This window comes from Pelmatolapia mariae, linkage group LG5, assembly GCF_036321145.2.
Source record: "Pelmatolapia mariae isolate MD_Pm_ZW linkage group LG5, Pm_UMD_F_2, whole genome shotgun sequence".
Classification (NCBI taxonomy): domain Eukaryota; kingdom Metazoa; phylum Chordata; class Actinopteri; order Cichliformes; family Cichlidae; genus Pelmatolapia; species Pelmatolapia mariae.
In genome coordinates, this window is record NC_086231.1 from 5,044,460 (window position 1) to 5,056,276 (window position 11,817).

The 11,817-nt window shown below is 41.8% G+C and overlaps 1 protein-coding gene across 5 annotated transcripts in view; it reads left to right on the forward strand.

Moving 5' to 3' along the window:
- The window catches only part of arhgap9 (Rho GTPase activating protein 9), a 43,409-nt gene extending 33,683 nt beyond the window's left edge, over positions 1 to 9,726 (forward strand). For 3 of the 5 annotated variants that reach the window (XM_063473414.1, XM_063473418.1, XM_063473415.1), the window contains 8 exons: positions 466 to 571; positions 961 to 1,080; positions 1,540 to 1,638; positions 3,239 to 3,316; positions 3,609 to 3,662; positions 4,455 to 4,589; positions 5,877 to 5,982; positions 7,830 to 9,725. In XM_063473414.1, the coding sequence (XP_063329484.1) occupies positions 466 to 571; positions 961 to 1,080; positions 1,540 to 1,638; positions 3,239 to 3,316; positions 3,609 to 3,662; positions 4,455 to 4,589; positions 5,877 to 5,982; positions 7,830 to 8,016 (885 nt within the window). In that variant the 3' untranslated portion in view covers positions 8,017 to 9,725. Of the gene's footprint in view, positions 1 to 465; positions 572 to 960; positions 1,081 to 1,539; positions 1,639 to 3,238; positions 3,317 to 3,608; positions 3,663 to 4,454; positions 4,590 to 5,876; positions 5,983 to 7,829 lie in introns of all 5 variants that reach the window. The other 2 variants (XM_063473416.1, XM_063473417.1) reach the window with 2 other exon arrangements.
- Positions 9,727 to 11,817: the final 2,091 nt, after the last annotated feature.

The following is an 11,817-nucleotide window of genomic DNA, read 5'->3' on the forward strand; positions in this document are numbered from 1 at the left end:
AAACCCTCTGTCTCATATGAGGACATCAAGGTTTTTAAAGGAAAAAAACCCTGTTGTTCAAAGATGATGGTTAGTTTTTAAACTTTTAAACAGGAAAAAATGAAAATGTATCCCAAGAAAGAAGTCATGTCTGAAGAGGTTAAATACTTCTGTTCCATTTCTAAATGTTGGTCTTTTATGACTTATGTAAAGCACTTAAAAATACTCTTTGTCTTGTAGAAAAGCTTTAGTGCGGGAAGTTCTGCAAAATCTTTTTTTTTTAATGATTCATGTGTACTAACATAGTTGCTTCCATTGAACGATGACTGAATTTCCATCTTGCGTTTAGTCAAATCATCTGTTCTGTTTTTGTTGGTGCGTAAATATTTTGCCTTGAACTTTCTAAAGCCTACTTAAGTGGGCTAATGCACCTATGTGCATATGTATAATGTCATTAACACACTGCTCCCTCTGGCTGCCTTTCAGGACCGTGAGAATCCGTTAGACAATGTCCTTCTGTACTCTCTGAGGAGGGCAGGCAGCGTGGAGATGCTGGACCAAAGCGGTGACGAGGACGACAGGCGACCATCTCGTAAGCCATCCTCACCTGATGCCTCGCTTCTTTCCTTGATGCCACCATCTAAAAGCCCTCCCTGCTCCCCACTCCACTTTAATCACATCCTCTCTCTCCATCATCATCATCACTGTTCTTTCTAAACTTCCACACAGGCTTCTTGCATCCCTCCATCCTGTCTTCCATCCTCTCCTCTATCCAGCCCACTTACATTTTCACCCATCCTCCCTGGCAGATAATCCCCTCGTCCGTCCTCTCCCACCTCCGCCATCGGCCCGCCCTCCCGCTTTTCATACTCACCACCATCCCCTCTCATCTGCTTTCCTGCCCCACAACCGAATGCCCCACACTGACCTCCTCCTCTTCCTTCTCTTTCCCTTGCTCCTCCTCCTTCCCTCCTTCTGCAGTCCCTCGCTCGACGTCCAACCTGGAAAACACAGAGAGGAAAAGAGTGAAGACGCGGCTGAAGAAGCTGATCCTAAAGAGACCTCCTCTACAGGCCCTGCAGGAGAAAGGGCTCATTAAAGGTGAGCTTTCTTTTTGAAGTCGCAGACCATTTAAATGCAAGTATCCTTTATTCAGCAGTATACAGGGTGAATCACAAAGTACATGTTCTCTTTGGCTTAGTTATTAATATTACAAGACTGTGCTCTTACAGCAGAAACTGTTGCCTTTCAACTGAATTCCATCAGAGATAGGCAGCCAGGAAGTCTCAGCATTTATCTATAGTCCAACGATAGTATACAAGTATACAGCGCAGGGCATGAGTTGCATTGCATCATCAAGTCTGAGTTAACTTTTCTGGTGGGAACAGAGTCAAACATGAAGGTTTTCTCCCAGAGTGAACAGAAAACTTATCAGTAAATTAACTTGGAGCTCTTACATCATGTCTTGGTTGAAAAAAAAAAAGTGCATGCAATCATCTGAGAAACACGTCTAAACAGACATAAAAAGCATGTTTGTGTCCACCTGTCATCGGCCCTCAGATCAGGTGTTTGGATGCAGTCTGGAGATGCTCTGTGAGAGGGAGAGAAGCACCGTCCCTCGCTTCGTCAGACTTTGTACTGAAGCTGTGGAAAGGAGAGGTACAGTCGCTGCAAACACACCTCCTGCTAATTTGATTCCCAACTCAAAGTGAACACATGAGAAATCACCCTCAGCCCTGTTTTGAGCGCAGTTTGACAGCAACTCTGAGCTCACTGTCCTCGCAGTTCTTTGGCAGAACTCACCAAACACAAAGTCACTGATTGCCCGACAGAAAGCAGACACAAAATGTTCAGATTCGCAGAAGAGATCTTGACAGCTTGGCAGCCTGAAAAAGGTCTAAATGAGAGAAAATTGAGTTGTTTAGAGGCTGTTAGGAAACAATGCAGTGATAAATATTTAAGACACAGGAGAAAATGTGTGTTTTAGGGCTTTAAAAACCATTTTGTGATGAATAAATAAAGATGTCTTGGGAGCAATACTTTCAGATCAAGACTTTTAACTATGTTTAAGGGTATGGAACAAACTTTAGGACAAAGTAAGCCAAACTTTACTGATAATTTCTGCACATATCATATATAATAATGAAATTAAGAACATCTGATCTTTTCCCAAGTGTTAGGTATACAGGCTGCCATACTACTAGTTAAAACAGGATGAAAAATACCCACCTCAGTGAGTTTTCTCGTGTTTTTTTCTCTGTCTTACCAACTTTTCAAAGCCCGTATGAATTCATTTGAATGTCAGAGATGACTAAGATATTATAATGAGCTATTTATTCACATCTGAGAAGCCGGGACCAGTTGCACTTTTGTACTTGTAGGCTTAAAAATGTAGAAACCTGTTGCTGATTATTTTAAGTGGTTACATAATTAACTGATTCTTCATATTTAAAACAGATTGTAAAGCAATGTGTGGTTTTGGATTATAGTTTAATCTGAATAAATAAGTTGCTGGATAACACAAGTTGGACAAAAATATTTTTGTAACTTAGAAATGTATCCCGTTCACCATGCCAGCTTTAGCCAGTAACCAGCTGCAGATTTAGATTTCATGTGACTGAGTGAAGTTAGTTCCAGCAACATGAAACATTAAGTGTTAGTGAGTGACTGTGAAGCGGTGTGCCTTATTTAAAGGTCACACTACAGTTAACCATTTCATGTGATTGTTTTACAGAAAGAAAAATGCTCAATACCAGCGTCAGCGCAGGATACTTATAATCAATATGTGAGAAAGATTAAAATGTCAGGCTTGTTTTACAGCTTCTAATACTGAAAGCAGTGTGAGGAAAGCTGAAACTTAGAGCATTAGTACTCCTTTGTAACTGCTTCATCAAGCAGCATGGTGTGAAACGTGAAGAGGAAGTTTAAATGTATTCATAGGCCTGGTCATATCCATGATTATGCTTTTGCATGAGCACATGATCAGACTTTTTTTTTAAGGTTTTGAAAACTGCTCTACTTACGTCTCCACTTATGCAACATAACAAACTGCATAACCTCTGCATACTGAATTATTGATTTGCAGAAGATTTAGCTGCCAATGAAGTCAGCTCAGACCGGCTTACAACTGAAGACACAATCTCTATCACTCATGAAACTTAAAAAAAAATGGTCATGTGATACTTTCATTTTGACTTTGATTATCTAAGACAGCGGTGGAGATCCCCTTGTCTAGCATGCTTTGTTTGGTGTGTTGCAGGTCTGGAGACCGACGGCATCTACAGAGTATCAGGAAACCTGGCTGTGATACAGAAACTGCGCTTTCTGGTGAACCACGGTAAGGATGCCGGGGAGGGTGGGAAACTACTGACGATAACTGTTCTGTAATAACAGGGGGGGAAATGTGAAGAAATTTAGGAGAGGATCAAAGTTGGCCTGGGTTTTTTTTTTCTTTTTAGCAGAAATGATCTGTTTCAGTCGCTTAAAATCAAGACTAAATTTATCTCATGATGTTTTGTTTCGGAGTGTGTAACATAATGTTTGAAATCAGTCACTGTCCCACACTACACGACATCCTTATGACAACAGACACGGGGGAAAGCTGTCTGAGTAACTGTTGGTTTTTGCAGAGCGAGCGGTGACTACCGATGGCCGTTACATGTTCCCAGCGGAGTTGGTACAAGGTAGATTCGGGCAGACAAGGCCAACCGCCGTTTTCACATCTTACTCAGCCTGCTTGGTTTTTGTGCATTATGTGTTGCATAATGTGAACACCTCAGTCAGAACCTCCCAAAAATACTCACCCACAGACTGAAGCGCAGAGCCGAGCCGAGGCGCAGACGGGCAGCAAACTTTTCTCTTTTTTGTGTGCATGTGTGTGTTACCATTTGCTTAATGTATGTGTGTCCCTTAGGCTTTTGTGCTTCAAGTTTTCTGATGTAATAATGTGCAGCAGGTTGTACAGCGGCTTCTCACACAGTCCGTGGCTGCCACCAAGTGGATGAGACAGAGAATCAGCTGCTCGTGAAGCGCTCTACTCCCCCAGCAACATCTCTGATGTTTCACATCATAAGAAAATAGAGATTTGTTGACTATATCAATATCAGCCTCAAATTCGTTTCAGTGCCTCTTATAATCCAACATGAGAAGCATTAGTCTGGCTTGTGTTTAAAAAAACAAGTGTGCTTTATCCTTTAAAGTGTATGCGTACTTGTGCGTCAGTGTGTTTGTGCTTGTTACTTTTACAGAGCATCTCTATCTCCCTCCAGCAGCTACAAGCCTTCATGTTACGCCTCAGTGCTGAAGTGAATTTACACTTTGCTTATGTCAGCCAATCCTGTGACAATTGTGACTCTAAATTTAAACTCTTTGTCTCTGTATGTCGTATCCCTCTCGCCTTTCCTTCACTTCCCCTGACCCCGTCTGGCTGAATCTCTCCTCATCCTCCTCCTCTCCTCTCTCCCTCTCTGTCTCAGAGGAGAAGTTGAATTTGGACGAGAGCGAGTGGGAGGACATACATGTCATCACGGGAGCTTTGAAACTCTTCTTTCGCGAGCTTCCCGAGCCCCTCGTGCCGTACGGCTTCTTCACCGACATTGTGGAGACAGTCAGTGAGTAACCAGTTTCAGCCCCGGACTGTTTATTTTGTAATCTGTATAAATATTCTAGATTAGGAGTGTGAAGTTAATTTTCCCACACGACCGGAAAACTGGGACTGCCCTCCACCACAGTCCCTGTTTCCGTTGGGAAAATGAATCGCCCACCCCCATCTCGAAAATAACTCAAATAGATTCTCATAACCTTTTGCCTCGTGCGCATGGAGTCAATTTTTAATGTGCTTCGTATTTGAGGTGAGATATATTTAGGCTCAGGAAGATATTTGTCATTTCGTGCCTTTTACTTGGTAATAATGGTCCAGGCGATGCAGCTGCACAGTCAGCTTCTTAAACATCTAGACCACCAGGACGCCCACTTTTTAATTTCACATATTATTTTCCTCTGTTGTAGTATTTTGAATACACACAACACAACTGTGGTCTTACTGAGTCAAAACCAGCGTAGGCTTGGTTAGAATCTTAAATCGTTTTTACTTTGTTTTCACACTTCACTCGACTCCCTTTCCATGTTTAGAAAATGTTATATCGTTATACTGATGCAGCATTTGCGTAAACACACACATATGTGTATATATGTGTAAATAAATATATAAAAATCTTTACATTTTACATCCTCAAACTTTCTCACACAGCTGTGATGAAAGGCATTTTTGTGAAAATCTGCTTGAGTTGAACTGGAAACTTGTCACAGACGCTGTAAAACGATCAACAATTTTACAACTTACTTTCACGTGCACTACATTTTTTTCCCTCCGTAAAATGTGAATCTTAAAAAGCCACAAATATTCAATTAAAAGAGGCCAGTGATGTGTCAGAATCACTCTTAAATAGTTTTTTGCATCGACTCCAGCAAACACTTATTATTAGTTTCACTTTATTTGTTATCTTTTTGCGAGAATTTGCTGACAGTGAGAGTTGCGTTTCCTTTACTTATGTTCAGATTTCCTGCGCTTACATGATATGGCACTTTATCTCATTATCTTTTACTTATGCTTAAAGACAGGCAGGCAGACAATCTGGCATTTTACAGTAATTCCTCTTAGTAGAACATTAGCATATTAAAGATCAGGAAAATATTTTAAAAATGCATTTTTTCATCGATGCATTGGACACTTTTTGTAGACACATGGATTGATCTGCAGATAAAGTGTATCCGATTAGATAGCGGATGCTCGTAATATGATATCAGTTGGGGGATGTGTCTAAAAATGCTAATAAAATGCATGAAATAGAATGATGACACTTGGCCTGATCTGATGCATATCTTGCTCTGTGTTGCAGAAATGTCAGACTATATGGACAAAATCGATCGCTTGAAGTGTCTGGTGCTCAACATGCCTCCTCCAAACCACGACACGCTACAGTTCATGTGCCGCCACCTCAAACGGTGAGAATAACCCACGACTAGTGTTTATTCTACTGTTGTGTTCATTTTTTTTTTTTAGCCTGTGCCTGTTTTTATTGTCTGTAATGGTTCCAGTGCCCTTAACTGGGTAGAGTTCATAATGTTGGGTATTTCCTCGAGGCATTTAGGGACAAATGAATGAACCAGATGCCCTGGTAGGAAAGGAAAATATCTTCCTTTTCTTTTAAAATCTGACCACAAGAGGGGGCACTTCCCTCGTTGGTCTCCGAAATTTCTGTCAGGGATTCTTTGGCCACAGCTCTCAAAGTATGCCAGCGCTGAACCGGGATCACACTGTTGTTAACTTTGGGTCCCTGTGAAGATGAAAAGGCTGGAGGAAGATGAATGGTGTACAATGTTCTGCGAGCCAGTTCCTTTTACAGTACATAAAATGTGTGTTTTTTACCGCCTATGGTTTTTCCTTCCACTCCAGGGGTGAGTGTTCGTGTTCTGAGGACGATATTTGTGCCAGGGTGTGGTGGGCCCCATGAATTTGTCAACTCTGTGTCTTTCTCTCATTTTCTCTCCGCTGTCATTCCTTTCTCTGTTTCTCATTTATTATCTCGCTCCTTAATCAGGTCCCTCGCCTCCCCTTTTCCTGGCATACTACCCACCTTTCCTGACTTCCTCTTTGTCCCTCTTTCCTCTCTTTTCACTCTCCCTTTCCTCTTCCTCCTTATGTCCTCCTCTTTTGATCCCTTTCTCCTTGTTCTCCCTCTTCCTGCTCGCTCTTCCCTCCCCCCCCCCTCGCTCTCCTACTTGCCTCGAAGGTCCCATGGGAGCCTTGTGGTTCGTCTGCTGGAAGGCATACCAACACCACCGCCGCCACCACTGGAACCTCTCTCTCGTTCTCTCTCTTCTCCCTCTTCCTCGCTCGCTTCTTTTTTTCCCTCTTCCCTCTCCTCTCTCCCTTTTTTCCTCCTCTCTTTTTAATGTGGAAGTTTTGAGCAATTGCTGGCTGCTTCTGTGGCTTGGTGGGAATGGCATTTTTAGAAGAATGCCTCATGCTGTGGCTTTAACCATTCCTTAGTTCCCCCCCTAATCACACACACACACTGTAACACACACATACGCTAGCATAGGTGGATGCAAGCAGCGGATTTAGAACACTTTTGTGCACAGATCCACGTTATAAAACCCAGATGCATGTACGTGAAAATAGATGCAAAAACAAGATGTGACAGATGGATATACAAGCTGATTCTTGTAGCTGACTTCCTGAGTTAAGTAAAAATTATAAAGATGTCACATCGTGACCACAAACATGAACCTTTAGGGGAAGGTTAGTTGTGGTCTCTATGCTTGCTCTATAACTTGACACGAGTCTGCAGTCGTGCTTGCAACTCTGTGAAAGTAAATGCTAATGGATGTATGCCAACACGAGCACAAGAGCAGTGCTAACGCTGCTATAGCCGCGTCCACTTTCTCAGTTTAGGGATTTAGCAGGATAACACTTGATGATTAGTTAAACTTTAATCTGATCATGACTTCAGCCAAAATGTTTCACGCCCATCCTGAGCCGTGCCATGTGTAGCTACTTCAGTGCCACTCCATCCAACAGCGGTTGAGACCTTTCACTCAAAACCACAAATGTCAACCTCATGCTGGCTTTAAGGAAATGTCAGGGATCACCAAAGTCAGTGAAGTCCATCCACTAGTTGCTGGGATATTTCAGTCTGAGCTAATGTGGTGGGAATGGATGACATCGTTAGAATCACTAAGCACTCTAAAAATTCAGAAGCCAAAGCGATTCCAAATCCTTTTTGACAGCAAAATTTAATATTTAAGGAGTTATTAACCTGCGCTGTCCACTCTCTTGTTTCCCGCAGAGTGTTGGAGCATTCTGAAACAAACAGAATGACCACCCAGAACATCGGCATCGTGTTCGGGCCGACGCTGATGCGCCCAGAGCGGGACAACGGCAACATGGCAGTGAACATGGTTTACCAAAATCAGGCAGTGGAGCTCATCCTCACTGAATTTGACCACATCTTCGGAACGAGAGGCCTCTCTTGATCTTTTGCCTCTTGACATCAGACAAAAGCACAAGTTTTGGAGCATTTGTCTTCCCTGCCTGTTGACTCATATGGTGTAAAATGGATTTCACATCAAAAGATAATTACGGGGTAAAAAGAACCAGGACAGAAAGCTGCTAATCATGACATCTGGCCTCCATATAAAGCCATGCTAAAACAATAATAGTAAAACAAGCCAATTTTAGCTCCAGTACTTGTGCCTTTGACTGCAGATGTGGAGCCCAGCCCCGGTGAACTTCACTGCTGGAACAGACGCCTCCTTGTCACTTCTCCTTGATGTTTCAGACTTGATCCAGATAAATAAAAAGCCGTAAAAGCGATAAATCTTCTCCAGCCTGTCCTGCTAGCGTGTTTCAGTCGGTAATAATCGAGGATTGGGAGGAGGAATGTGTCTTAAGCTAGCACTGAAACAAAACTTAGCGAAACCATCTCACTGTGAAAACACATGCACCAGCACCTCTTCAAACAAGGATGGACAGATCCTGCCTCCGTCGCTAGCGTGGATAGACGTGCACAGGTGCCCACATCTCCACCATTTTTGCCGGGTTTATTTGAAGGAAAAAAAAGTAAAAGCATGAATTCAGTGGCAGGATGAATGTGCCAACAAGGCAGAAAATGTTCCTTTTTACCAAATAGTACTTTGTAGTGTCAGAGCAACCCTTATTTTACTAATTTGAATCTGTCTTCTATTTTTAGTAGTGCAAATTCCTAATGTTAAGTTAAATATATTGTTGTAAATATGTGAAATACTGTCTTTCTCATCTAGTAGCACTTTGCATACAGTGTTCAACCTAAATATTACAATTACCTAAATTCAAACTGATACTTTTGCTTTGAAATGAAGAGTGTTGGATCTGACTGTTTACTCCTCCTGCAATAAAAATATGTGAACAAACTGATTTGAGCCGCATTATGATATTTGCTCAGGATATGTCCTGTCAGGTTGTTTGTTGTTTGAGCGATGGGTTCGCGTGAGAGATAGTAGAAGCGTGTGGAGCTATGCGGGCCTCAGAGACTCGGCGGGCGGAGGCATCCCCTGTGATTGGTGCAAATGCTGCTTTTAATAACAGAACAAAAGAGGAACTGGAAATGCATATGTTTTAAAAATGTGGATTTTCCCCCCAAACCCTCTCACTCGCTCACTCTGTGGCCTGGGTAATTTTATATTGACTGTGGGTTTGGCAAAAGACAAAAAAGAGCAGAAAAGAGGCACTGCTGTGGGGGGTGCTGGTGGTGGTGGTGGAGGGGGCTCTGCTCTGTTTTATTGGATGTATTTATTCATTTTTATGTTTGTATTATTTCAAGTCATGTGAGCACATTGGGAGGGGCTAAGATTATGTGCAGATGATTGATCGGGGAGTCTACGGTGCGCTTCCAGTTTGCTGCTTAAATTTGATCAACTTTTCACCGTAGACAAAGCATGTGGCTTGTGTGCATTTACTGCATTTACATTTACAGTATGGCCATCAGTCAGCAGTGCTGGCTTTTCATTTGTTTATTTTAATTTCTTTGTTTTATTTCTTCATCCAAACTTTCAAAATCATACCGAATGTTTCCATTTATGACACCGAGATAATGTAAACATGTGGAAGCACGTGATCCAGCCTATATTTCGTAAAGATATCTCGCTGTGTTTTTTTTTGAATGCTCTCCTAATCCTGAAACTGAAGAGAAATTTCTGTTGGTAGAAACCAGATGGCATTAAAGCGCCGTCTGACCAAGACGAAGCTCTGTGATGTGTTTTATTTCGCTTTGGTGCGATGGTGCTAATCAGCCCCTAAAACTCTAATCAGACAGAGACAGAAACAACCAGACCTCCCTCCTAATCAGCAATTTGTTGGCATCAAAAGTCAGACTCTATTACATCATCCTTACTTTGTTCTTGCTTTGACTTTGACTTACTTATTGCATGATATATATTTAAAGTAAAGCAAAACACAGCTTGTGCTTTTGTGTCAGGATGCAGACAAGACAGCAGATGTGCTGCAGGCTCGTGGAGAAATTAGTTTACCAATGCATTTTTTAACTGCATTTTTTCGCACACGCAACTCCAAAAGAGATTTTTGCATCTGTAGGTGATTTTTTTTTCTGCTTACACATTCTGTGTGGCATTTATTAATTAGATTTGATTTGTGCTTCTCTGCAATTATCAAAAATCATTTATTTTTCACAATCAACATTTGAATTAGCTGGAACCTTCTGAATCCACCAATCAGCGCGTCTCTAAACGGACTGAAATGAAGTGTGGAGCTAAGGCTCAGGTTTTAATTCTCTTCTTTCAGTTTTATCCTCATGCCCCATTTGCACTCTTGTAAATTTTAGGTTCAGCTTACCGTTGGAGGAAAAGATGCTAGTTTAGGAAGATAATGGCTTACACAGATGTCTTGACCTTATTGTTAGATCCACCCACCAGTGGAATACATCTGTAGCTCTGTTCGGTGTGTCACTCAGCTGTTACTGGGAATTGAAACTTAAAAATGCTCAGCACTCAATCTGACAACCTGTTACCCGTGACTGGGCCTTCCCGCAAGTGATGCTGCATAACCGAGGTGTTATAGCTCTCTTAAAAACAATAATGTAAAAAATTTGTATCAACTTTGCTCTAAGTCAAAGAGCAGGGCCAGCCAGTGCTGCAGTGCAACAGTTTACTGAAGGCCGCTGATGCATGGCACCCAAAAGCATCTAACCCACGTCACTTGGCAGGGTTCGTTATTGTTACGGTTAGCTGACTGTTTACCCAAACTACCGTTAACCTAAAGCTTAGTGTATCAAATATCAAGAGAACTGCTCAACCTCTGTTTGCCCCAGCCACACACACAGGTTCACAAGCGCAAAGCAGGCACCTCTGATGAATCATCATGCAAATAAAGAGAGCCACAAAAAAGCCAGTGTAACAAAACAGTCTTGAGATCTTGAGTGTTGATGGAAACTGTTTACTGTGATGGGAAACTGAGTGGTCCCCACAACCGAGCTTCAAAACTGTCTTGTGCAGATGTTTGTGCTTATGCAGAAAATTCAAAAAGCTGAGGCGTTTGATCGTTTTTATAGCGATGTTGGCCAGAAAATCTTTTAAGGTGCCTTCTGATTTCAACACATCGTGGCTGCTAAAAAGAAACCAGCCCAATTTGGGGCCACATCACGAGGCTATACGTTTAATTCGAAAAATAAAGGAAATGAGAGGTTCTGCTGAAAAATGTCTGTACAGTTTTATTACAAATATCCACAAACATGCAAAAAAAAATATATATATATAAAAGATAATACAAATATTGCATGAGTGCTAGGAAAAAATAAACAGTACTTGATATAATGAAAAAGTGTGCAGACATTGAGGGAAAGTAAAACTTTTTTTTTTTTCGCTCAATTTGGCGCAAAAATATCAGGTAAGGAACTATGCAAGAGCAGGGTGGCACTTGGCGTGTCGCATATGCACATCTTTGGCGATAAACACACACACACACACACACACACACACACACACACACACACACACACACACACACACACACACACAAATGTATTATGACCAAAAAAAGCATCTTTGGCCCAAGGTATGCATGAATGCTGCAAGCTTAGTCACACCTCATGCACCACCGTCTTATCTCATCGTAGCAAGGCTTTGTCGGATTACTCACAGTGTCAGAGTACATCTGAGGCACTTTTCATGTTGACTACACTGCAGTCAGAAAGAGGAAGTTAAAAGCTCATGTATGTGTCCTGAGTCTTGACCCTCTTGCCACACCTCAACAAACAGCCACAAAGTGCGACACATTATTATTAT